At 50.3% G+C, this 27,416-nt stretch overlaps 3 protein-coding genes across 3 annotated transcripts; 1 reads left to right on the forward strand and 2 right to left on the reverse strand.

Annotated features, from left to right (window-relative positions):
* The first annotated feature begins 716 nt into the window (after window positions 1-716).
* On the forward strand, window positions 717-13,522 carry Bsg (immunoglobulin domain-containing protein Bsg). The gene is made up of 9 exons (XM_069505562.1): window positions 717-1,004; window positions 5,662-5,943; window positions 9,698-9,836; window positions 10,024-10,149; window positions 10,185-10,310; window positions 10,346-10,471; window positions 10,507-10,586; window positions 10,647-11,124; window positions 12,928-13,522. The coding sequence occupies exons 1-9, from the start codon at window positions 932-934 to the stop codon at window positions 13,520-13,522; spliced, it is 2,025 nt and encodes a 674-aa protein (XP_069361663.1). The 5' UTR covers window positions 717-931.
* A 3,918-nt stretch (window positions 13,523-17,440) lies between these two features.
* On the reverse strand, window positions 17,441-23,679 carry LOC138403704 (uncharacterized). Its single transcript, XM_069505204.1, has one exon. It carries the CDS (start codon window positions 23,677-23,679, stop codon window positions 17,656-17,658), a length of 6,024 nt encoding a protein of 2,007 aa, XP_069361305.1. The 3' UTR covers window positions 17,441-17,655.
* A 10-nt stretch (window positions 23,680-23,689) lies between these two features.
* Window positions 23,690-27,184, reverse strand: LOC138403705 (uncharacterized). The gene has a single exon (XM_069505205.1). The coding sequence runs from the start codon at window positions 25,820-25,822 to the stop codon at window positions 23,690-23,692; it is 2,133 nt and encodes a 710-aa protein (XP_069361306.1). The 5' UTR covers window positions 25,823-27,184.
* Window positions 27,185-27,416: the final 232 nt, after the last annotated feature.

Raw genomic sequence — 27,416 nt, forward strand, 5'->3', positions numbered from 1 at the left:
AGTACTGTGTAACCGCGTATGAGATAGCGATAGCAAGACGTAACGATGAATAACACGATTGTTTAGTAACTAGTCAATATTTGTATTAACCGATTGTGACGCAGGCATAGTCAGGCCGCAACGCTAGACGTGCCTGCTTAATGCGTTCCCACGGTCGCCGCGAAAACTAACACCTGCTGACGCGGCAGAAATCGCTAGCACCGTGCGATAGGACTGGGGACCGACACATCACATTTAGCTATAGAAGCCGCCACAAATCGGCGGAGCAATTAGGATAATTTTATATAATAGTTAATATAATATAATATGTAAATCTTTAGTAATAAAATTAGGTTAAGGAAATGCTCTTTCCTTTCGCAATCCCTGCAGTCGCCCCTTATATTATAACTCGATCAACAATATTTGTATTAAACGTTTTTTATGTGAAAACAAGTATATAACTCATGAGAAATACAATTACGCCACGAATTCTCAAAGATTGTTTCGCAACTAAAGTTGCATGCCTTGTATGTAAGTTGTATGTATTCTTGAAAAAAAAACAGTTACACGACAACGGCAAGGGACTAAAAATGGGTTAGCTGCGTCTCTGTTTATCACATTAGTAACTTTATCTGTGCTCTCTTTTTAGTGTGAATTAAAAAACTAAACGTTCCTGTATCTAACTTTATTACTCTATCTACGTTATGAATGGACTATAGTAATGGCAGCACTGATCATCTGTCATTTTGTAAGGTCAAGAAATAAGAATCTAGGACGGCGCCATATTGCGCGTGATATTGCGCATCGACTTTGATGAGTTAGGACGAGTTTTCGGTTTTCGTAGACATTGGTACATTGGTTGCTGGGTGTGTTCCATCAAATCGTCAGTTTTGTGTCTCGAGTTGTTTAAATTCAGCCGCAAAAGGAGTTCGGAGCTGACTCCGCGATCGCCATGGCCCGAGTCGCTTCCTGTTTGCCTCTCGCGTTTCTATTTTTAGCGAGTGTAATTCCGTCAGAAGCACAAAGTAAGTAAATTTTTAAAGTAATTGAACATTTATTTGCTCCGGTTGCGATGTTAGCTGATGTAACCCGCATCGGTAGCTAGTCGTTTGTGGCAGCGATCACTGCATGCTCGTGTAGTGCGACGGGCAGCGGCCAGCGCCCTAGAGTCGTGTCGCAGAGGCCCTACGCTGCGGCGGTGATGTCATAGCTCTGCAGTCTGCACTCGTGCTCACCGGACTAGCGAATGATTGACGCTCGGTTGACGCAATGTTAACTGAATACAACAATTATATAAATATAGATACCTACTTTGTTTCCCCATCGACACGTCATATTCACCACAAAATGGACATATTCACTGAAAATATATTCCAATCCACAATCAAATCTAAATTGAGATCTGTGATTACAGCGGGAAGGTTAGGTAAAATGACTTTCACTTAATAGGAAAGGGGATAAAGAAATGGGGATATTTGTTTTGTAATATTACATGTCCTTTTATCGCCCCCCTCCCCCCTCCCCACTGTGAATGGAGCTGCAGCTCACAATATCTCCACTGTGGATTGGAACCTTTTCCAGAATTTATGTCCAGATATGTTTCCCCTCAAATGCAGTTTGAGTGATAGATTGACTGTCAGCAGGCAGAGAGTGGAGAGACGGCTGATTAGCTTTGTGTTGTGTCCCTGCAGTGTACCCGAGCTGTGTTGCTAGGCAGTGGCACAACGGCACCAGTTCAGCTGCCAGTGTACCGGGCACCTTTGGACAGTTGCATTTGCAAATGTGCAAATGTACAGCAGAGCAGGTTAAAGTCAAAGAGAGCCTCCTCACCCGGGCTGCGGGCAGCTGCAGCAGTTGTTGCTCAACTGCTCACAGCTGCGGCTGTGGCAACTGCTCCAGCTGTTTCATGTATGTCGTGGTGTCCTTCACCAGGCAGGAGGCGGTGGTGTTGGTGGTTGTTGGACACCCACCACACATGATCATCTCAACGAATGTGATTTGCAGAATAAGAGGAGTTTAAGAGAATGCATTTATTTGTTATAAAATCTTTTTTTTGTAAATTTAATTAATAAGTTTTGCGTTACATAAAAATTTTTGTTACTTGAAAATTTAAAATAAACTAGATTATAATGGTGTGCTTCAAGTTATTGCTTACTAACAAGTTTACGTTGAGCAGATGTACTCGCGCATTACATGATAATATTCAGAACAGTTTACTTGCATTATTGATTCAGTGGCAAGGGTCACTTCATCGGGAGCTACGAGGTAGGCATCTAAATAATTACTCAGTTTATTCTTCTCCTAAGTTTTATTTTAGAAAGAAATAGTCCTCTATTGATTTTAACGTGAATATCTCTACATAGTATAAAATAAAGTCGCGTCCCGTGTCTGTACTGTATGTACGCATAGATGTTTTGAACTACGCAACGGATTTTAATGCGGTTTTCACCAATAGATAGAGTGATTCAAGAGGAAGGTTATAGGTATGGTTTAATTCTCAAAAATTAGAGATCCCTAGGGAAATTGAAATAAAGTGAACTAGGTCGAAAAAAATCCTCTCATTTGAGAGTTTCCGTGGCGTGCACTGCATAAATGGCGAAAACAATGTATGGTGAAATTGTTTTTCTTACAAAGTTCTACAAAAAAGTCCGCGATAGCATACATGTATCTTTGAAGGTTGGCTCACATTACTCGATTTTATGATTTTCAAATGTGATCTGAAACAAAGCCTTACTTTCGAGGGTGATTTTACTGACATATTATTAATTCTTTTCAAAATAAAATAGTTAATCATCTGTAATATTCAATTTAGACAAAATTGCCCTTTACATAATTTAATTTAGAATAATATCTTACGAGAATAGAATAGAATAGAATAGAATGTTTTTTTATTCATGTAAACTTTTTACAAGTGCTTATGAAAAGTCAGGTAGTTTTAATTTACCACTGGTTCGGAACGCCGTTCCCACCGAGAAGAACCAGCAAGAAACTCGGCGGTTGCTCTTTTTAATTTTTCAATTTATAAAGATTTACGAGATATCACAAAATCAAAATAATATGAAATATCGCTTAATTAACGCGCAACAAAACGAGACGGAGGCGGCGCGGCGTCTATAATAATCTCCTCACTGACACCACATTAGTACCTACGTTGCACCCCATGCGAAGCCGGGGCGGGTCGCTAGTATTAAATATAGTTATTTAAATATAAATCATAATTACGTAAATCATAATCATATTAAGTTAGAATGGATTCCTCCTTTAGTTTCTGCTGCAAGTGACATGCCTCAGTAGCGATGCAAGTGACATGCCTCAGTAGCGATGCAAGTGACATGCCTCAGTAGCGATGCAAGTGATATGCCTCAGTAGCGATGCAAGTGACTTGCCTCAGTAGCGATGCAAGTGACATGCCTCAGTAGCGATGCAAGTGACATGCCTCAGTAGCGATGCAAGTGACATGCCTAAGTAGCGATGCAAGTGACATGCCTCAGTAGCGATGCAAGTGACATGCCTCAGTAGCGATGCAAGTGACATGCCTCAGTAGCGAAGCTTTGTCACATCGCACAACAGTGGTGGGATACGATGATACCCAGACTACAACATGACTCAACTGAGTATATACCCAACTATACTCCGACTTTGTCACATCGCACAACAGTGGTGGGATACTTGTGTAGTAGGTCTAGGTACTGCGACTGATGTCACTTGTGTAGTAGGTCTAGGTACTGCGACTGATGTCACTTGTGTAGTAGGTCTAGGTACTGCGACTGATGTCACTTGTGTAGTAGGTCTAGGTACTGCGACTGATGTCACTTGTGTAGTAGGTCTAGGTACTGCGACTGATGTCACTTGTGTAGTAGGTCTAGGTACTGCGACTGATGTCACTTGTGTAGTAGGTCTAGGTACTGCGACTGATGTCACTTGTGTAGTAGGTCTAGGTACTGCGACTGATGTCACTTGTGTAGTAGGTCTAGGTACTGCGACTGATGTCACTTGTGTAGTAGGTCTAGGTACTGCGACTGATGTCACTTGTGTAGTAGGTCTAGGTACTGCGACTGATGTCACTTGTTCAGTAGGTCTAGGTACTGCGACTGATGTCACTTGTGTAGTAGGTCTAGGTACTGCGACTGATGTCACTTGTGTAGTAGGTCTAGGTACTGCGACTGATGTCACTTGTGTAGTAGGTCTAGGTACTGCGACTGATGTCACTTGTGTAGTAGGTCTAGGTACTGCGACTGATGTCACTTGTGTAGTAGGTCTAGGTACTGCGACTGATGTCACTTGTGTAGTAGGTCTAGGTACTGCGACTGATGTCACTTGTGTAGTAGGTCTAGGTACTGCGACTGATGTCACTTGTGTAGTAGGTCTAGGTACTGCGACTGATGTCACTTGTGTAGTAGGTCTAGGTACTGCGACTGATGTCACTTGTGTAGTAGGTCTAGGTACTGCGACTGATGTCACTTGTGTAGTAGGTCTAGGTACTGCGACTGATGTCACTTGTGTAGTAGGTCTAGGTACTGCGACTGATGTCACTTTTGTAGTAGGTCTAGGTACTGCGACTGATGTCACTTGTGTAGTAGGTCTAGGTACTGCGACTGATGTCACTTGTGTAGTAGGTCTAGGTACTGCGACTGATGTCACTTGTGTTGTAGGTCTAGGTACTGCGACTGATGTCACTTGTGTTGTAGGTCTAGGTACTGCGACTGATGTCACTTGTGTTGTAGGTCTAGGTACTGCGACTGATGTCACTTGTGTAGTAGGTCTAGGTACTGCGACTGATGTCACTTGTGTAGTAGGTCTAGGTACTGCGACTGATGTCACTTGTGTTGTAGGTCTAGGTACTGCGACTGATGTCACTTGTGTTGTAGGTCTAGGTACTGCGACTGATGTCACTTGTGTAGTAGGTCTAGGTACTGCGACTGATGTCACTTGTGTAGTAGGTCTAGGTACTGCGACTGATGTCACTTGTGTAGTAGGTCTAGGTACTGCGACTGATGTCACTTGTGTAGTAGGTCTAGGTACTGCGACTGATGTCACTTGTGACCTGTAGGTACACTCCAAATATTATAATGTCCATCCAAACTATTTATTTGTTTGTCGATGATTAACATCACGGTTCATTGTACTCTACTAGGTACTTTCGAGTTCTAAAATTTTCATTATTTTGAATCAAGGAAATTCTTAAAAAGTTTGTAGTAGGTAGGAGTATGTACACGACACAAGGTAACTTAACAGCTCTCAAATAACACACAGTTGTATCGCACGCCCGCGCCGATATCAGCTGATAGCGTATCTGCGAGATACCACAATCTGCGTGCTTGTTGGCTCAGCTTATGTCGTCTGCATCATTGTTCAGGGATTTTACCTCCTTTACGACTCTCGGCATATGCCATCACGTGTTTGTCTTGTCGCTAGCGATAGCGGCTCCGCGTCGTGTTGTGAGGCGGATGTTTTCCATTCTGCTGACAAAATATTGACAAAAACCAACATAAGTTATGCTTCCTAACCGCACAGTATATACGGTCGATACCAGTCCTGTGTCTTGGACCAAATCACCAGCAAATATACAGTCAGTCCATCGATAGTCGATACCTCAGTCTCGAAACGAGGTCGAGGTGTCGTCGCCGGCCATCGACCGCGTGGAGTAGCGTGGGGCGCGAGTGTGAGCGTGTGCTGCTGCAGAGGCGGAGGCGGACGCGGAGGCGGAGGAGAGCCGCGTGACGGTGGCGCTGGGCGCGCCGCTCACGGTGGAGTGCCGCCTGCGCGCCGAGCAGCGCGCCGAGTGGCAGCGCGACGGCGCCGCGCCGCCGCCCGACATGCGCGCCGCGCCCGAGGCGGCCGCCGCGCCCGACGCGCGCCTCGCCGCACGCCTGCGCGCCCCGCACGCGCGCGCGTACCACGCCGGCACCTACACGTGCGCCGCCGACCGCCGCCACCGCGTGCGCGTCGTGGTGCTGCCCGCCGGTACTGCTTTGTCTTTGCTATCATTGTACGGTGTACCTCGGCCGACTCGGAGGCGGCAGTGCACAGTCGCCGTCGTCGTATCGTCGTATTTAGTGCTGTATCAGCTGCGTAGCGTACTACTGTGCCTGTGGTAGAAGTTGCCTCTTTGGTTGCAACAGCTATTTGATTACAACTACTACCTAGCTCCTGGCTCGTGTCCGAGTGTCACTACTCGCTACTGGCTTGTGTCCGAGTGTCACTACTCGCTACTGGCTCGTGTCCGAGTGTCACTACTCGCTACTGGCTCGTGTCCGAGTGTCACTACTCGCTACTGGCTCGTGTCCGAGTGTCACTACTCGCTACTGGCTCGTGTCCGAGTGTCACTACTCGCTACTGGCTCGTGTCCGAGTGTCACTACTCGCTACTGGCTCGTGTCCGAGTGTCACTGCTCGCTACTGGCTCGTGTCCGAGTGTCACTACTCGCTACTGGCTCGTGTCCGAGTGTCACTACTCGCTACTGGCTCGTGTCCGAGTGTCACTACTCGCTACTGGCTCGTGTCCGAGTGTCACTACTCGCTACTGGCTCGTGTCCGAGTGTCACTGCTCGCTACTCACCATGTAACATGTAGTGTAGATGGCGCATGGGCATGTCGTCGTCACGATTTAGGGTTGCCAACATTTCTTCAGCGAAGTATGGTACTTTTGCGTCCTGTTTGTTCAACAGTAGACAGTGCGCAGACCCGAAATACAGTACAATATAAATCCCGCAAATTGCTATTGCGCTGGAACCATGTCTCGTTAACATCGAAATGACGTCATTTTGACGTAAGCCAAAATAAAAATATACCATCAGCTCGAAACTTCAGTCTAGTGCTGACGTCACTAAAATGGCGGCCACGCGCATTAGCAATTTGCGGGACTTTTTCCATATGTTATGGACGGTTGGCGACCCTATTAGAAGTAGACATTTAATAATATAACTAGAGAGCTTGGCGCGAGGCTTGCGTGACAGATGCGAGGCGCGAGGCTTGCGTGACAGATGCGAGGCGCGAGGCTTGCGTGACAGATGCGAGGCGCGAGGCTTGCGTGACAGATGCGAGGCGCGAGGATTGCGTGACAGATGCGAGGCGCGAGGCTTGCGTGACAGATGCGAGGCGCGAGGCTTGCGTGACAGATGCGAGGCGTGAGGCTTGCGTGACAGATGCGAGGCGCGAGGCTTGCGTGACAGATGCGAGGCGCGAGGATTGCGTGACAGATGCGAGGCGCGAGGCTTGCGTGACAGATGCGAGGCGCGAGGCTTGCGTGACAGATGCGAGGCGCGAGGCTTGCGTGACAGATGCGAGGCGCGAGGCTTGCGTGACAGATGCGAGGCGCGAGGCTTGCGTGACAGATGCGAGGCGCGAGGATTGCGTGACAGATGCGAGGCGCGAGGCTTGCGTGACAGATGCGAGGCGCGAGGCTTGCGTGACAGATGCGAGGCGTGAGGCTTGCGTGACAGATGCGAGGCGCGAGGCTTGCGTGACAGATGCGAGGCGCGAGGATTGCGTGACAGATGCGAGGCGCGAGGCTTGCGTGACAGATGCGAGGCGCGAGGCTTGCGTGACAGATGCGAGGCGCGAGGATTGCGTGACAGATGCGAGGCGCGAGGCTTGCGTGACAGATGCGAGGCGCGAGGCTTGCGTGACAGATGCGAGGCGCGAGGCTTGCGTGACAGATGCGAGGCGCGAGGCTTGCGTGACAGATGCGAGGCGCGAGGCTTGCGTGACAGATGAGAGGCGCGAGGCTTGCGTGACAGATGCAAGGCGCGAGGCTTGCGTGAAAGATGCGAGGCGCGAGGCTTGCGTGACAGATGCGAGGCGCGAGGCTTGCGTGACAGATGCGAGGCGCGAGGCTTGCGTGAAAGATGCGAGGCGCGAGGCTTGCGTGACAGATGCGAGGTGCGAGGCTTGCGTGACAGATGCAAGGCGCGAGGCTTGCGTGAAAGATGCGAGGTGCGAGGCTTGCGTGACAGATGCGAGGCGCGAGGCTTGCGTGACAGATGCAAGGCGCGAGGCTTGCGTGAAAGATGCGAGGCGCGAGGCTTGCGTGACAGATGCGAGGCGCGAGGCTTGCGTGACAGATGCGAGGCGCGAGGCTTGCGTGACAGATGCAAGGCGCGAGGCTTGCGTGAAAGATGCGAGGCGCGAGGCTTGCGTGACAGATGCGAGGCGCGAGGCTTGCGTGACAGATGCGAGGCGCGAGGCTTGCGTGACAGATGCGAGGCGCGAGGCTTGCGTGAAAGATGCGAGGCGCGAGGCTTGCGTGACAGATGCGAGGCGCGAGGCTTGCGTGACAGATGCGAGGCGCGAGGCTTGCGTGACAGATGCGAGGCGCGAGGCTTGCGTGACAGATGCGAGGCGCGAGGCTTGCGTGACAGATGCGAGGCGCGAGGATTGCGTGACAGATGCGAGGCGCGAGGCTTGCGTGACAGATGCGAGGCGCGAGGCTTGCGTGACAGATGCGAGGCGCGAGGCTTGCGTGACAGATGCGAGGCGCGAGGCTTGCGTGAAAGATGCGAGGCGCGAGGCTTGCGTGACAGATGCGAGGCGCGAGGCTTGCGTGACAGATGCGAGGCGCGAGGCTTGCGTGACTGGTTTACAAACTTCTACTTTGGTTTAAACTTTGACAATTACAGTAGTGTGTAATTTACTCAAACTTAAGATTTCGTAAGACAAATTATTCCTTCCATTTTAAGCCTTTAAACGCAGTGATTTATATTCTCTTTGGCCATATTAGTGTACTTCAATGACGTCACGTTCCCAGTTACGAGCTTGAGTTGACATTGAATGTAGAGGGTTGTTCCGTCGAGTCACACTCGCGGAGTTCCACTGTGACCCGACAGGTGTGTGTGTGACACGGTGTACTGTCGAGGAAACGATATTATATAAAACGGCGGTATGTCTCAGTGTGGCTCTAGGATCATTTGCACGTTCAGTCACACTGTTACACACGAATGTGACTCACCGGGAAAATATGATTCCTCGTGCCACACTATGACTCGAGAAGATTTTTCTCCCGTTGTGTCACAGTGTATCTCACAAGAGTGTGACTCCACGGGAACAACTATGTAGAGTATTACAGATAGTAAATTGTAAACGTTGAGTTAGTTGGATCGCTTCATAATTTTGTCCCAGTACTCCGTACTCGTACTTAGCGCCACCCGTCGTCGTGCACGACGCAGGACCTGACGTGCCCAACCGAGTTTGAAATTGTCAATCAATTACAACGTGAAGGACACCACCTCCCACGGCCCCACCAACCTCGCGGTTATATGGGCCGAAACGCGGGAGGGCGCCCGTTCGGTACTTGCTCGGTGGCTCTTTTCCGGGGCGCCTTCTTGACTCCCTACAAGTTCTTTCCTATCTGCTTCCTTGTCCCCATTATGTCACTCTCCTCATTCTGGGGCAGACGTCACAGATACGGGAGATTCCCGTCGCCGTTCGTGGTGTCTCCTGTTTCCCACATCCTCTCCTGTTATTGCGTATCTGGATATCTAACTCTCGCTTCCCTCCTCTGAGCTCGTCGCGTCACAACGTGAAGGACAATCGAACATCGGTAATCGTATGAAAGACAAACGCACAAGTGCTGCGACGTGGGCAACGAGCGCGGCGTGCGTGTGCCGTGTAGCGGCGTGCGTGTGCCGTGTAGCGGCGTGCGTGTGCCGTGTAGCGCCGCGCAGTAGCTAGTGGAGCTGACGCGCGAGCGTGGCCTGACGCGTGTGCGTGTGTGTGTGCAGGTGAGGAGCCGTCGCCGTCGCCCGCAGCCGCCGCCGCCGCCGCCGCCAGCGACGCGCCGCCCGAGGTGCTGTACGACGTGCGCGGCAACTTCACGCTGCTGTGCCCGCTCGCCAACGACAAGAGCCTGCAGTACGTGTGGTGAGTGTCACGCCCTGTGCCTACAGCCTCCTCTCACCTCCTACTTCACCATCGACAACATCCGCCGCGTCCGACGCGCCGCCCGAGGTGCTGTACGACGTGCGCGGCAACTTCACGCTGCTGTGCCCGCTCGCCAACGACAAGAGCCTGCAGTACGTGTGGTGAGTGTCACGCCCTGTGCCTACAGCCTCCTCTCACCTCCTACTTCACCATCGACAACATCCGCCGCGTCCGACGCGCCGCCCGAGGTGCTGTACGACGTGCGCGGCAACTTCACGCTGCTGTGCCCGCTCGCCAACGACAAGAGCCTGCAGTACGTGTGGTGAGTGTCACGCCCTGTGCCTACAGCCTCCTCTCACCTCCTACTTCACCATCGACAACATCCGCCGCGTCCGACGCGCCGCCCGAGGTGCTGTACGACGTGCGCGGCAACTTCACGCTGCTGTGCCCGCTCGCCAACGACAAGAGCCTGCAGTACGTGTGGTGAGTGTCACGCCCTGTGCCTACAGCCTCCTCTCACCTCCTACTTCACCATCGACAACATCCGCCGCGTCCGACGCGCCGCCCGAGGTGCTGTACGACGTGCGCGGCAACTTCACGCTGCTGTGCCCGCTCGCCAACGACAAGAGCCTGCAGTACGTGTGGTGAGTGTCACGCCCTGTGCCTACAGCCTCCTCTCACCTCCTACTTCACCATCGACAACATCCGCCGCGTCCGACGCGCCGCCCGAGGTGCTGTACGACGTGCGCGGCAACTTCACGCTGCTGTGCCCGCTCGCCAACGACAAGAGCCTGCAGTACGTGTGGTGAGTGTCACGCCCTGTGCCTACAGCCTCCTCTCACCTCCTACTTCACCATCGACAACATCCGCCGCGTCCGACGCGCCGCCCGAGGTGCTGTACGACGTGCGCGGCAACTTCACGCTGCTGTGCCCGCTCGCCAACGACAAGAGCCTGCAGTACGTGTGGTGAGTGTCACGCCCTGTGCCTACAGCCTCCTCTCACCTCCTACTTCACCATCGACAACATCCGCCGCGTCCGACGCGCCGCCCGAGGTGCTGTACGACGTGCGCGGCAACTTCACGCTGCTGTGCCCGCTCGCCAACGACAAGAGCCTGCAGTACGTGTGGTGAGTGTCACGCCCTGTGCCTACAGCCTCCTCTCACCTCCTACTTCACCACCGACAACATCCGCCGCGTCCGACGCGCCGCCCGAGGTGCTGTACGACGTGCGCGGCAACTTCACGCTGCTGTGCCCGCTCGCCAACGACAAGAGCCTGCAGTACGTGTGGTGAGTGTCACGCCCTGTGCCTACAGCCTCCTCTCACCTCCTACTTCGAAGCGACTTTGTAGGTATAGGTGTCTGATACTCAACGTCTGTTTGATGAGTCGCGGCGCATAGAACGATAAGCGCCGCCGCGCTGTTCGCTAACGAGCCGCTTCCGTGGGTTTAATTGTGTGACGTCACTCGCAACTCGCGCGCAGCCCGAATATCTGGCGCTATCGCAAGCGCGTATTTGTATAGCTTCGATATCTGCCGGAGATCTGCCTGCGTACCTGCATGTTGCGTGATAATAATCATTGGTAAAGATAGATATAAGTATTTAAAAGTATTTTTTAATTTGCTTAGGAACAGTAAAGAAGCCGGAATGAATTTCGCGTATTTGTGTTAATATTATATATCAACGTAGATGTATACAGACAGCATGCAACACGTCAAAGGGAGGGACCTCGACGCGTCCTGGAGGCGATCATCATTACGTCTCATTGAAAACTAATTGTCGAAGACAGGTGACGTTATGTCGATGATAATAATCAAACTTTGTTCGATATAACTGGGAAGGTTCCCGCCAAATGTCTACAGGCCATACTTCCCAAAGTAGCTAGAAGTCCAGCAGCCGCCGCCTGCTCTGTTGTGAGTATCTGGCGACAGGCTGAATGTTGGCGAGTAGAAGTCCAGCAGCCGCCGCCTGCTCTGTTGTGAGTATCTGGCGACAGGCTGAATGTTGGCGAGTAGAAGTCCAGCAGCCGCCGCCTGCTCTGTTGTGAGTATCTGGCGACAGGCTGAATGTTGGCGAGTAGAAGTCCAGCAGCCGCCGCCTGCTCTGTTGTGAGTATCTGGCGACAGGCTGAATGTTGGCGAGTAGAAGTCCAGCAGCCGCCGCCTGCTCTGTTGTGAGTATCTGGCGACAGGCTGAATGTTGGCGAGTAGAAGTCCAGCAGCCGCCGCCTGCTCTGTTGTGAGTATCTGGCGACAGGCTGAATGTTGGCGAGTAGAAGTCCAGCAGCCGCCGCCTGCTCTGTTGTGAGTATCTGGCGACAGGCTGAATGTTGGCGAGTAGAAGTCCAGCAGCCGCCGCCTGCTCTGTTGTGAGTATCTGGCGACAGGCTGAATGTTGGCGAGTAGAAGTCCAGCAGCCGCCGCCTGCTCTGTTGTGAGTATCTGGCGACAGGCTGAATGTTGGCGAGTAGAAGTCCAGCAGCCGCCGCCTGCTCTGTTGTGAGTATCTGGCGACAGGCTGAATGTTGGCGAGTAGAAGTCCAGCAGCCGCCGCCTGCTCTGTTGTGAGTATCTGGCGACAGGCTGAATGTTGGCGAGTAGAAGTCCAGCAGCCGCCGCCTGCTCTGTTGTGAGTATCTGGCGACAGGCTGAATGTTGGCGAGTAGAAGTCCAGCAGCCGCCGCCTGCTCTGTTGTGAGTATCTGGCGACAGGCTGAATGTTGGCGAGTAGAAGTCCAGCAGCCGCCGCCTGCTCTGTGGTGGGGTGTTGAAATTGTCTGAATAACAGAAAGTTTTTTGTTTGAACATTAGTATAAGTAATAGTTAATACTATTAATAATTTTAATGTCCTCGTTATTAGGACATATGGAGGGCGCTCCACTCGAACCATCAATTTTGTAGGACAATTGTTTTTCCAAGTTTACTATCCAATTTTATTACCAAATCCAATCTCGTCGAACCGAAGCTGCTTACGAAGATTGCCTCTTATTACTCACTAACAAAAACAGGCAGCGGCTACTGGACTGGAAGGTCAGTGGCTTATCACTAGTACCGTCACCGCTACAATCCGCTCCGCTCTCCTCTGTCCCGCAGGAGGAAGAACGAGACGGAGATCTCGCTGGTGTGGGACAAGGAGCGCTACTCGCTGGAGCGCGGCGGCGCCGAGTTCCGCCTGGCGCGCACCACCGAGGAGGACTTCGGCAACTACTCGTGCGCGCTGCCCGGCGCGGGCGAGGCGCGCTGGGCCGTGCGGGGCCGCCCGCATCTCAAGCTACCCGCCAACACCAACGTGGTGGAGGGGCAGAAGCTGAAGCTGACCTGCCGCGTGACGGGCAAGCCGTACGCGCGCGTCGAGTGGTCCTACTCCAACGCCAGCGACGACAAGGGGCCCTACGTGCCGCTCGACGACAGCGCCGTGCTGGCCGACAGCGACGCGGGCGCGCCCGACGCCGTGCTGCTGCTGGCGGCGGCGGCGCGGCGCCACGCCGGCTACTACCGCTGCAGCGCGCCCGGCGCCTTGCTCAACGCCACCACCACGCTGCGCGTCAAGGACATGTACGCCGCGCTGTGGCCCTTCCTCGGCATCTGCGCCGAGGTGTTCGTGCTGTGCGCCATCATCCTGCTGTACGAGCGTCGCCGCACCAAGCCCGACCTGGACGACTCCGACACCGACAACCACGACCAGTGAGTAGCGCTCGTCCCCACCCACCGCACACACCACCACACGCCACACCACCACACCACCCCACCACCACACCACCACACCACCACTCACCCGCGCCCGCTCGTGTGTTGCAGGAAGAAGTCGTAGACGTCGAGCGTCGTCGCCGCCGGCGCCGGCGCACTACCTACCACCTGCCCGCTTCACCTGCAGGCGGCGCCGCGGAGCTCACGACTAGTGCGTGCCAACTTCCTGCAGCTCCTGCGATCTGCGATCGCGCTTCCGTAATGTACGACCAGCTCACGAGGCGTAGAGGAAGCGTCCCTACTCGTGTCGCAGTAGCAGGGACGCGTCCCTACTCGTGTCGCAGTAGCAGGGACGCGTCCCTACTCGTGTCGCAGTAGCAGGGACGCGTCCCTACTCGTGTCGCAGTAGCAGGGACGCGTCCCTACTCGTGTCGCAGTAGCAGGGACGCGTCCCTACTCGTGTCGCAGTAGCAGGGACGCGTCCCTACTCGTGTCGCAGTAGCAGGGACGCGTCGCTTTCGTTCTCGCATGTAATAGAATGTATTCTTTAATGATTATGATAAGCAATGATTTAATATATTTTTTAATGAAAATCATTTTGTGTAAGATTTGCTTCGTTATAGTTTACTATTACAACTGTCACTCGCATGTACGTATCGCGACCCGCGTCTGTCCCGCTTGTTCTCCTGTCCCGCTTCATACGCGTAGTACTTAAGTGTTAATCAATAGTGACTTGTAATTCAATAATTCTAATATATTTAGATTTTGATGTTGTACAATTTTTAAGTGTAAGATTTGCGTATATTGTAAATAAATGATTGTAGTGCTCGAGTCGCCGGCGCGGGGGGGAGGGGGGGGGGGGGGGCGGCGGCGTGTAGGTAGCGGTCAGTGAGCCTTGTATATAATTTGTATCCAAAGAATCGATTAGGTTTAGACGGAGCCCATCTCGCAGTCCGACCGCCTGCCGCGCCCTCCGCGCCCTCCGCGCCCTCCGCGCCCTCCGCGCCCTCCGCGCCCTCCGCGCCCTCCGCGCCCTCCGCTTCACTGAAAGAAGATAGTTGTACAGTTGCAGGATTATTTCGAAACATTGTAATTGTAGTCGATTTTGTATAAAATTGTAACACGGAGCCGCCATTGTCATGATATTGCGGTAACATAGTTATTTACCTAATCAATAAATTATTATTACCGTTATATTCGTTTTATTTGTATACGAGCCGTCTGAAGTCCCGTCCTGCGGCCCCTGCTCGCCTTGTTCCCGTTGAGTCACACTCCGAGTGAGCCACTGCTCGCCTTGTTCCCGTTGAGTCACACTCCGAGTGAGCCACTGCTCGCCTTGTTCCCGTTGAGTCACACTCCGAGTGAGCCACTGCTCGCCTTGTTCCCGTTGAGTCACACTCCGAGTGAGCCACTGCTCGCCTTGTTCCCGTTGAGTCACACTCCGAGTGAGCCACTGCTCGCCTTGTTCCCGTTGAGTCACACTCCGAGTGACACCGTAAGTTACACTGTGACACAACGGGAAAAATGCACCATGTCCACCATAGTGTGACGAAACAGGAATTTTATTTTCCCGACGAGTCATATTATTCGTGTGTAACAGTCTGACTGAACGTGAAAAATACACGTAAATATACGTATTACCCTTGCGGTGACTTATATTAACCACCCAAGGTGGCATACGACAATGATTTCGGGCGTAAAATATCTAATTAATAATTATTGGCTCAATTTACACTGAAAAGGAATGGAAGCGAATTTCTAAAATATTACGTAGCATATTGACAAAGAGTATATAATCACTACCTACGTTTTAGATATTGACTTCTATCCCCATAGGTACCTATATCTATGGAAAAGCATCAATTTCTAACAAACAAGGAAATTCCCGCGAAGGCGCCCGGAATTCCGAAAGTGGTAAGTACTTAGATGGGTAAGTAAACTTTGCTCTCTAGGGCGAAAAGTAAGAGTTGAAATTCGAACGGAACGTATCAAGTCAGTTTAATTGAAAGAAAAAACTTCTTTCTATTAAAAATACTACGTGATTCACCATCCATCCCGGCTGTACGTCAGCTCAAGCCGCGCTGCTGGATGCAGCATTTACTACAGACTACAGACCATCGTGCGCGCATAAGCGTGATCAGAATATCAGTACTTAAACGAGAAAGAGAGAGAGCACTCACATGGACGCAGGACGACTCTGCTGTACGTCGGCGCTATTCACTGTCTATCTGCACGACGCAGGACGACTCTGCTGTACGTCCGCGCTATTCACTGTCTATCTGCACGACGCAGGACGACTCTGCTGTACGTCCGCGCTATTCACTGTCTATCTGCACGACGCAGGACGACTCTGCTGTACGTCCGCGCTATTCACTGTCTATCTGCACGACGCAGGACGACTCTGCTGTACGTCCGCGCTATTCACTGTCTATCTGCACGACGCAGGACGACTCTGCTGTACGTCCGCGCTATTCACTGTCTATCTGCACGACGCAGGACGACTCTGCTGTACGTCCGCGCTATTCACTGTCTATCTGCACGACGCAGGACGACTCTGCTGTACGTCCGCGCTATTCACTGTCTATCTGCACGACGCAGGACGACTCTGCTGTACGTCCGCGCTATTCACTGTCTATCTGCACGACGCAGGACGACTCTGCTGTACGTCGGCGCTATTCACTGTCTATCTGCACGACGCAGGACGAGTGCGAATTAACAGATTTCACATACCTTTGAGAACATTATGGGGAATTCTCGGGTATGCAGGTTTCCTCACCATGATTTCCTTCACTTTGAAGCGAGTGATATTTAATTTCGCACAACTCCCAAAGTTAGAAGTTCGTGCCCGGGATCGAACCTTCGACCTCCCGGATAGGAGGCGGACGTCCTAACCCACTAGGCTCCCGGCTTTTTGTGTTAGTTATTTACATTTATAGTAAGATTAAACGAACTTACCTGTAAGTGAAGTTCGATCATAATTATACGAAGGATTCGTCCGCAGAGAACGCCACATCAATTAACAATTCTCGTAATTCCTGAACCCTTACACTGAAAAACCTGAATAATCATAGTAAATTAATTCAAAGTACAACACTGCTTTTAAATTTATCAAAACTGCCCAGAAATAAATACGTGACGAGATATGGGCGACCAACATAACGTGTAGTTAGCAGGGAGCCTATTGCGAACAAAATGTACAGACGACGGCAGCATTTATAACTTTGTAAACTTAAAAATCAATTGCTAACCGTTAGGTTATGTTAGGTTATGTTAGGTTATGTTAGGTTATGTTAGGTTATGTTAGGTTATGTTAGGTTATGTTAGGTTATGTTAGGTTATGTTAGGTTATGTTAGGTTATGTTAGGTTATGTTAGGTTATGTTAGGTTATGTTAGGTTATGTTAGGTTATGTTAGGTTATGTTAGGTTATGTTAGGTTATGTTAGGTTATGTTAGGTTATGTTAGGTTATGTTAGGTTATGTTAGGTTATGTTAGGTTATGTTAGGTTATGTTAGGTTATGTTAGGTTATGTTAGGTTATGTTAGGTTATGTTAGGTTATGTTAGGTTATGTTAGGTTATGTTAGGTTATGTTAGGTTATGTTAGGTTATGTTAGGTTATGTTAGGTTATGTTAGGTTATGTTAGGTTATGTTAGGTTATGTTAGGTTATGTTAGGTTATGTTAGGTTATGTTAGGTTATGTTAGGTTATGTTAGGTTATGTTAGGTTATGTTAGGTTATGTTAGGTTATGTTAGGTTATGTTAGGTTATGTTAGGTTATGTTTTTTTTTTTTTTTTTTTAAATAAGTTAACAACTCCGCAGACGCGTGGTCTGCGACCTTTTTTAGATTAGTTTATTTTGTTATTTAATTACTTCTACACAGCTATTTTCCTTAATACTAAATCATACATGCATACATATTATTATATATATATATATATATATATTTTTTTTTTTTTTTTTTTTTTTTTTTTTTTTTTTTTTTTTTTTTTTTTTTTTTTTTTTTTTTTTTTTTTTTTTTTTTTTTTTAATTATACTTATTATAATGATTAACAGTTTACAGTTACTCGGTTAGTTTATCGAAACGTGCACTTTACTTATTGTTTCTGTTAGTTGCTTAAATTAGGTCTAGTTTCTAGGGACTTATTGTAAGTAGTTTCCTCAAGACTGCCTCGTCACCCCCCCGTATCGCCATCTTGATGTTATAGTCCCTGATCGTGTTGGACGTAGCCTTGACCGCCTTCGAGATGAATAAAGCGGTCGCGTCACTGCTGTCATCGGTGTAATATGTACAGCTTTTTGTGTGACGCGACACGGCCACGACTGCGTGTGGTACACTGTCGAGGAGCTGTATCTTCTTCTGTGTTGTACGCACTATTACCACTGTCTCAAAGGTAGCTCCCTGGGCTTCATGGATGGTATTCACGCGCGATCCCAATCCCGTCCCGAAACCCTCCTGTTTTAGGGTTTCCTTCTCACCTTGTGTGTGAGTGAGGTACAAGGTGTTGTCTGTACCTTTCGGGATGTTCGCGCCTGTATACTGCTTCAGCTCCAGGGATCGAATCTGAGTCTTGGATGAGTATATGCCCCCGTATACTTCACTGAGGGCATACGCTACATCGAGTGGGTTCCTGTGCGTACATAACAGCTCCTGGTCGACTGACGCGATTAGGTTTGGGCGGCAGTAGGACATCTTGAAGAGGTTTTCTCTGTCGATATAGGGCAGTTGATTCATGTCACCGATCATGAGGGTCTCGCTGGCTCCCGCTAGCTTGGTTGCCATCATTATGGCCCCAAAATGGTTCATGAGAGCCTCATCGATAATGAGACGCTTACATCCCTTCCGATCAGGCTCCCTAAAACCATTTGCTAAAACTGAGGCCATAGTGCGCACCTTGTTTTTGGTTTGCGCTCCAATTTTGGGCTCCAGCTTCTCCCTCAAGTCGTTTACTGCCTCCGTCGTGCTGGTTATGACAATATCGTTTCTTGTGTCAAAGTTCCTCACGATCCAAGTGGTCTTGCCACAGCCTGGCACTCCGTTAACCCATTTGATCTTCGGAGTTTCCCAGAGCGCCAGGGTCTCGTTGTTATTGCCGGCGATGGTTTTAGCCCTCTCCAGGATCTTCTCTTGTAACATGATCCTGGTGCAGCGGGCGACAACCACCACCGGGTCATCTGGGTCCGTTCGGAACTTTGGTTTACCGCTCTCTTTCGTCCCCTCCTCGTCCAGTTCGACGAAACCGCGTTTGGTGTTATATGCGGCCATGTGGTCCCCTCCTTCCTCTCCGATGACGATTTCAGAGGTGTTGTTATTGTAGATCGATGCCTCCGCCTCTCTCAGCCTCACTTTTAGCAGGCCGGTGTTCTCCAGGAGGTAAGCCTGCATGATGTCTGCACAAGTCTTGCGACTGACCTCCTGTTCTGCTTTTGTGATGGCTTGGAATTCGAGAAAGGCGTTTATGACATGATCTAGGGGCCTTTTTACGTCTCTAAGAACGGGTGGGGAGACTTGTCCCTTGTCTGCTCTAGATCTGTCTTGTCTTGATGGTCCTGGTCGGATGTCTGTCACGGGTCTGGTAAAAGTCCGTATGGCCTGTTCGACTTTCTTTGTTGTTTTCGCAGCTCTTATATTGTCTATTCTTCCGGACATGCTTTGGATAGCTTCGGCTAGTGTACTCACCGTGGCGCTCAGCATGCTTTTTCCTTTGCTCACTACCCCAGCGGTTTTTGCTTTGCCTGCTGACACCAGCTTTAGCTGCAGTTTCTCCGAGCCGCTAAGTGTCGCAGAAGTTCTTGACAAACCTTCTGGGTCTGGACTTGAGCAAGGTGATTTAGCTTTTTGTGGTTTAAGAAAACTGAGGTCTTCACCTCTGCCTTCATAAACCACCACCTCGTGTGTTTTTGAGGCTTCGATGCACCCGATGAAGTCATCCACTATGCCCTTTGAGTATCCGACAGCCATCGCATCGACACTGATACGCCTCGGTGTGTCCACGTTCATTTCTCCTATGCGTTTGAGCACAGAACTTACCTGTGTGAATGGGGTCTCGAGGAGATCCCATTCGAATAGTGCTATGATTTTGTTCTTTACTCTCACTATTCGACAGCGCTTTTCAGCCACTGTAGTCACAGGCATTGCGTTGTATGTTCTGCGCTTCATGGTGTTTTTAGATGTGCTTCCGTTAAGCAGAGCGGCCAGTCCGGGGGACAATTCCACTCTGCCTGCACCGTGCGCATTACAGAAGCACATTCCCAACGCTTCGAGATTGGTGTCCATGAACGTGGCCACCCCGCGCAGTCTGATCCCCGGTTCGCCTTTTTCCCCAGACTTTAGCAGTTCTTTGATAGTAATGGTTTGCACTGCTGCAGGACTAATGTCTATGGGTGTGGCGGTTTGGTTCACAGAGTCAGTGCCGGCTGCATGGCTTGTTTCAACCTGTCTTGGTGTCATGGTGCTGTTTCTTTTCGTCGCAGTCCGGAAGATTTTTTCTATAAAGTCTGTTAGTTTGTCTCTGGTGTCATTGTCGCGAAGAGTCTCGTGTAAAGTCTTTGTCGTCAGTTGTACGTCTGCTCCGATTTCAATTCCCATCCTCATCGCTTCAAAGCGAGGACAGTCCAGAATGATGTGCTCGACCGATTCACTAATGTCTCGGTCGCACTCGCACCCCGGGCTGTCTCTCAGTTTGAACCGATGTAGGTACTCCGCTATTCCTCCGTGCCCCGTGAAGGCTTGACATAGCAGAGGAGTTATTTTAATCTTCCTCACCGTGCTATAGGCGTTAGCCACGTCTGGGAAGAATATCTTCGTTACTCGCCCTGTTTGAGAAGTACTGTACCTGTCCTGCCACTTCCGTACAGACTCCTCTCGTATCTTCCTTTTGACATAGGATAGGGGGATCTTCGAGTAGTTTGGAGTAGAGTTGATTCTTTGTGATGCCGCTTTCGCGAGTTCATCTGCTCTTTCGTTTCCTGGGGTACCTATGTGGGCCCTGATCCAGAACAGACGCACATCTCTGTTGTCTTGGTGAATTTCTCTCAAGTTGTCTAAAATTTTCCTAGCCAGTGGGTGTGTTGTTTTTGGGTTCTCCAGTAGCTCAAGTGATGATCTCGAATCACTCATGATGTTGACTACTGGCAGCTCGCTTTGTTTTGCAAGCAGAACTGCCCTGTGTAGGGCGTAGAGTTCTGCCTGGAAAACAGTGCAGGCTGGATCCAGTGTGTAGAGAGCGTGTTTTATTTCCCTCCCTTCCTCCCACCAGGTGAGGGCAGCGCCTACTTTTCCCTCTAGTTTGCTGCCATCGGTATAGATATGTGGGCCTGTTATGTGGTGGGAGTCCTGGGAGTTTTGGTCCAAGCTCTCTAGGATCGTGTACTTTATTGTTGTAAGGTGTGACGGGTGTGGTTGGTTGATGTGTTTGACGTTGTTTTCTAAATCCCGCTCGGGGGGCAAATAATCTCTAGACCAGCTCTTTTTGGCCATGAATAGATTTGCCGCTTCTTGTATTCTTAAATCCAAGGGAAGTAGCCCCGACAAGACGAGTGCCGAGGTGAGCGAGACCGTGCGATACGCTCTGCAGATCTTTTGCGCGAATCCCCTTTGAAGGGCATCCAGCTGGCTTTTGACCATCTCGAGCTCCGTGGCGGGGTACCATGCACTTGCAGCGTATAACACTATTGGTTCGATCACCGCGACATATATAGTCCTTGTTATCTCGCGATTCAGGCCCCAGGTTACCTTCGCCGCACATGCTAGCTGTTTATAGATATCCGCAGTCTTTTTGCATATTGCGGATATGTGCGGTTTGAAGGTTAGTCTGCGGTCTATTATGAGTCCAAGGAGCTTTATTTCTTCAACTAGATTGATTCTACTGTTGCCCATGTGTAGGTTGGGGGTTCCGCATTTTAGTTTCTTTGTTATTAGCATCGCATTGGTTTTATGTGCGGCGAAATTTAGCTTATTGCGTTTTCCCCACCTCGTTACTCCGCCCAGTATTTCGTTGGTTTTTTGCTCCATGGCGTTCATGTCGTGACCCGAGATAACAAGTACCACGTCGTCTGCGAACGCTTGGCAGTATACCTCGTCACTCGTTAGTTTGTTGAGCAGTGAGTCTAAAATGAGGTTCCAGAAGGTTGGTCCACCGATGGATCCTTGAACGCAACCTTTCGTAGTTTCCCTCTCGTAAGTTGCTCTGGCGTAGTTGACTTTGATCTTTCTGTCTGTGAGGTACGAACATACCATGGCGTATAGGTTTGCGGGGCATTTCTTGGATATAAGTTGATGTTTGAGTGCGGGCCACCAGGCGTTGTCGAAGGCTCCCTCTATATCCAGTGATACAATTAGTACGCTCTTCTTTTGTTGTACTTCTGAGCGCACGTAATTCACAAGGTCATAGAGGGCGTCCTCGGTTCCGCGCTGTGGCACAAAGCCATACTGCATCTTGTTGAGAGTTGGAAGGATTGTCCACTGCAGTCTGCCCACCATCATCTTCTCGACGATTTTGCCGAAGATTGATAGTAGGCCGATTGGTCGGTATGACTTTGGGTGAGTGTAGTCGTCCTTGCCGGGTTTCCGAAGTATGACGACGTGGGCCACTTTCCACTGCATGGGGAAGTACATCAGCGCTAAGCATTGGTTTGCAATCGCCATGAACTCCTCCCTTCCGCAGTCTATGGCCTTTGTGCAGATGTCAGAGGTTAATCCATCTGGTCCCGGAGCTTTCTTGGGATTTAGTGCCTTGAGTACGGAGTCTAGCTCCGCTGGCGTGAATGGTGGATCATCCTCTGACAGCTGCTCTTTCACTCTCTGGTTGTACCCCTCCGTCATTTCCCTGAGGCGCATGTGGTATGATGTATCCGTTGCTGTTGTGTCTTCGGGATAGAAGGTGTTAGCCAAAAGTTTGGCTGATTCTTCCGGGCATAGAGTGTTTCCTTCACCATCTCTTAACAGCGCGTCTTCGTGTCTTCGGGCTGTATTCCTTATGACCCGGTATATACCGTCCCACATGCTCTCCTTTTCCTGCGTTGTGCAAAACTCCTTCCAACTCTCAGTCTGGGCGTCGTTTGCCATTTTGGTGTACTTCTCCTTGGCTGCTAGGTAGTCATCTATGACTAGCTGTCGACGTCTTGGTGCAGCATTCTTTATGCGTCGTTTCTTACGTAACACATCAGCCTTCGCTTCCTCTAGGTCTCTGGTCCACCATGGTGGTTTGGGGTTTCCTTTCATTGGTTCGACTGATGGTATTGCACGATTGCATGCTTCCTGAACGGCGTTGATGTAGGTTTGAATGATTGTATCCAGTTCTTCCGGTGTTTTGGCCTTTGTGATTCTTTCGGATGTGATGTTATTTTCTTTAAGAGATGTTCTGAGGTGTGTTGCGAAGTCAGACCAGCGTGCCTTCTTTGTATTGTATCTCCGTGTCGTGAGAGGCCTGAGCGGTGTCAAGGCTACTCCCAGTGGCAGAGAGAAGGTAATTGCATTATGGTCTGATGTTGTTATACTTCGGTCCACACTCCAGTTCCTTATTTTCCCTAATAATGATTCGCTACAGGCGGTGACATCGACAATGCTGGTGCATAGCCTGTCACCCCTGTGCGTCTCAAAGGTTGGTGTATTTCCGGTATTAAGAATCTGGAGGTCCATGCCATTCAGGAAGGCAGAATACGCGGCTCCTCGCTGATCCTCAGTCGGGCTTCCCCACCAGTGACTCCAAGCGTTTACGTCACCTGCTACTATGAGGTGCTTGACATTTAGCTTTTCGCACGCTGTTTCTGTGCGGACTAGGTAGGGCTCTATGTCCTGGTCCCCTTCATAGTAGACTGACACGACTCCTAGCCTCAGCGTCCCTGCCACCAGGAGGACAGCGGCTTCCGTTTCAGTCACCAACTGAGGGTCATGAATAACCTCCAGTTGGTCACCGAACACTATTACTGCCGCCTTCACTGGCTTCTGACGGTTCAGAGTGCACTGGATGACTTTAGTGCCGGGGTATTGTTTCAAAACTCCAGATCGTCCCACGTAGGGTTCTTGGACCAGAGCTATTGAAATTCCCTTTCTCTTCGCCGTTTCCAGCAGTTCCGCCGTGGCAAGCTTGGATCTCTGTAGATTTGCTTGAATAAATTGTAACGTGGTGTATTTAGGCTTTGTTGTGTTGTCTTCCATTGGGGCGCCTTTAGCAATATGTTATCCGGGACCTGGCTATAGAGTCCCACTTACGCTTTTCTGGGCAATCCCCACTGAAAGCGTTGTGATCAATGTTCGTTTTGTTGTTGGCCCTCTGGCAGTTTTTGCAAGAAGGGAGTCCTCCTCCTGCTCTGCGGGAGCACTCCTCCCATGAGTGCACCCCCCCGCAGTAACTGCAGAGCTGGTCCGCCTCCTTGCAAAGTGTTTTTGTGTGCCCAAAACCGAGGCATTTTGCGCACTGTACTAGTGGCGACTGGTCCTCGATCGGTCTCCTCTGCAGATCTATATATATTTTCCCTTGGTCGATAAAACGCTTGTGCACCTCCGGTGACAACTCCAACACGACGTGGCACTCGAGTGGGTTTCGTGCCTTCTTGCGGTAACGCACTCGGACTGCCACGTCCTTTGCCGGAATTCCCTCCAGAAGGTGCGCGTTCTGGGATGTTATGAATTTTACAATATCTGCATCAGAGTTATAGGTGAGAACGTCCTTTACAATAGCCAAGGGATTATTGGTTTTAGGGATTTCTGCCTTTAGGCCGTTGTCCGTCTTGAGTTTGTTTTTAATTATCGTGAGGTCGTCCTTAGTGCTGCAGCTGAGGACGATTTTATGGTTTCTTGCTTTCCGCACCTTGTCTATTTTCGCCCCCGTATTCTGGAGGTCCAACACCGCCCTGATATTGTCGATTACCTTGTCCCCCGTTTTATCGGGGTCGGTAGCCGACACTATCAGAGTGTGGTTGGGTCTTGGGGGTCTGGGCTTCTGTGCTATTTGGGCGTATGTTGCCTTGCCCGCAGTTTGAGTGGCCGTTTTGACCAGTTCTGCTAGGGCTATTTCAGTGCCCAGACTTGTGGCGGGAGGCGGGGTTTTGTTTCTAGCCTCCCGCATGGTGCGGAGTTCCGACGACACCGCTTCCAACTTTTCTGTTATTGGTTGGAGTTGTTCCATGAGGTCCTCTTTTGGCGGCGCCTCATGTGCAACTTGCGGTATTGGTGTTGGCTGCTCGGCAATGGTCTGGCTGAGGTTCTTTTCAGCCTGTAGAATGGCCTCTTTGACCTCAGCCATACCCTTGCCGATTTTGTCGTCGGTCGTCCATAGCTGCAGTTGTTTTGTCATGTCAGTTTTTATTCTGTCGAAGTTTTTGTCCAAAGCCCGTCGCATGTCATCCAGTTGTTTGGCCAAGTGGTCCAGTTGGGATGTCATTTTTTGGTGGTCATTGATGAGCGGCCCCATGTCTGTCACCCTTTGACCTGTCCCTTCTGTATGGGACCGCTCACCAATGCTTCTCTCTATGGCAGTTATCTTTTTTGTCATTTCGGCTATCTCACTGATTTTCCTGTAGGGTTCCTGTGTTTCATACCCTAGCCAACTTCTGATCGCTCTCGTCTCTTCCAGGTTTCCCGAGATGTCACTTCGGGCTTCGCTCAGCCGCTGGTTAAGGTCTTTGAGTAATTCCGCGGTTTGTTTGTTGTGGGCGCGCTCTACCCTGACCAGTTCCTGGGCGTGCCTGGCTCGTTCCTTCTCCAGGTTGTGCTTATGCCTTGATCTGGAGTCTGACAGCGAGAGCACAGTCTCGTAGAGGACCTGCAGGCTTTCTAGTGCGATAACCTTGCACTCCTTCTTCATATTCCCAGCCGCTTCGATGGCATCTTTTGCTTTGAGGAGCGTTTCGTTTGCGAGTTTGGTTGCTGCATCCATTTCGACTCCCGTCCGTCTGGACGTGGTGAAGAGCATACTGCGGCGGCCCAACGGCGCTCTTTCCGAGATTGATGAGCCCTCGGAGAGTTCGTCGTCCGATTCTATAGGCCGAGGAGGGATCTCCTCCTGGTCCCATGTGCATACTCTTTCATTGGAAATGTCCATTGGGGATGGGGGGAGTGACTGAGGCAACGGCGGCGGGGGCTGTAGAGAGATGTCCTCGCTGATTGAGGACCGCGCTGATGCAGTTCGAGCGAGGACCTTCTCTCGTAGCGACCGGGTGGGCCTTGTCGGCCTCGCACCCAGCTGCTCTTTCTGTCTCGTTGGGCGCGAGGTCGACTTTCCCGTGGTCACTGACTTGGTCGATGATTTGGACGAGACCGAACCAGTCTCCGTCGCCGTTTGCTTTTGGTTGTCAGACATTTTTTTTTTTTTTTTTTTTTTTAAACTAAATATTAAGACTAATTAATCTAAATTTACAATAATTACTTGCTAATTATAACTAATGCTGTGCGTTGAGTGCTGCCCGTTGCACGCTGGAGCTCGATGTTGCTAGCTCTTGTGCCTTCTTGTGTGCAGCGAGTCACGTGGGTCGTCCTTTTGTGGGTTTGTGGTCTCCACGAGAGGAATTTAGGAAATCTGGCGGGGCCAAAAGATTCCTCTCCTCGCGCTGGTTTCAACAAGCTAAAACTCGGGGGGGGTAGCTCTTATAGTTCCTGAGTTAGACGCCGCGGGGGTTTTTGCTCGAGGGGGTGGGGGGGGGGGAATTTGATTTTTATGGTGAATCCAAATCAGATGCCCGAATTTGGAAAAATCCCAAGTGTGTTTTTGGGCCGTAGGGGTTTGTGCGCAAGGAATTTAGAGATTCTGCCGGAGCCAAAAGTTTCCTTTTTCCAGGGCGCGTCGAATGAACCCAAACTCGGGGGGGGTAGCTCTTATAGTTCCCGAGATATAGCCCGCGGGGGTTTCACCTGAGGGGTAATTTTAAAAGGGGGGGGGGGGGGGGTTTCATAAGGGGACTAATTCCGATATAAAAAAGTGGGGGGGTCCGGGGGGTCTCCCGTGGGGGGTCGATTCCCGGGGTTAAAAAATTTTGGGGTTGGGGGGTCGGGGCTTTCCAGGACTTGTGAAATTTTCAAAGTTTTATTTAGAAAATTTGAAAAAATAGGGGGTATGGGGGGTCCAAGTTAGGGGGTCAGGGGGTTTTGTGTGGGATGGGCTCGCGGAGCTGACTTGAAAAAGCCCAAACACGGGGGGTCTGCAACGTAAGGGTAAGGAGTTCCCTCGAGCTCACCTGATGGCTTGATGTACTGGTCCTCCGTATGATGATGCTCGCGGGGGCGCAGCCTTCGGTCCTGTGTTGGAGTACTAGGCAAAATTTTCCGGTCGGTCGACGTCACCGGTACACGAGGCACGCCGCGAAATCTAGGTCGGTTGAAAATTTTCCACGCTGGAAGCACGTGTTTTCCCAAATTTCGTGGTACCTTTTTATGGTGATCCCGGCGTCCGATCTTCAAGCGGATTTCACCTTTCGGTAGGTCTTCTTGCGGGCTGTTAGATGGTATTTGTGGCTTGTTTTTTGGATGTTGGGCCGCGGTGATATTGATGGTTAAAGTTTGGACACTGTATCTCAGGATACCGTTGCAGGATGACGCTGCAAACAATAATCCTGGTGAGTCACAACACTGTTATTCACTGCACAAAAAATCACGCGCGCAGCACTACAACTCCCGAAGTAATTGAATTTTTAATGGGAGTGTGTGGGTTTCATGCTTCGTTTTCCGTTGCAACTTTGTTAGGTAAGCGACCAACATAAGGTGTAACCAAAAGGGTGCCTAACGCAAACAAACTCATACTGGTAAAGCCGCATCAATAACTTTGTAAACTTACTGACCAATTACTAACCGTTAGGTTATGTTAGGTTATGTTAGGTTATGTTAGGTTATGTTAGGTTATGTTAGGTTATGTTAGGTTATGTTAGGTTATGTTAGGTTATGTTAGGTTATGTTAGGTTATG

This window comes from Maniola hyperantus, chromosome 20, assembly GCF_902806685.2.
Source record: "Maniola hyperantus chromosome 20, iAphHyp1.2, whole genome shotgun sequence".
Classification (NCBI taxonomy): domain Eukaryota; kingdom Metazoa; phylum Arthropoda; class Insecta; order Lepidoptera; family Nymphalidae; genus Maniola; species Maniola hyperantus.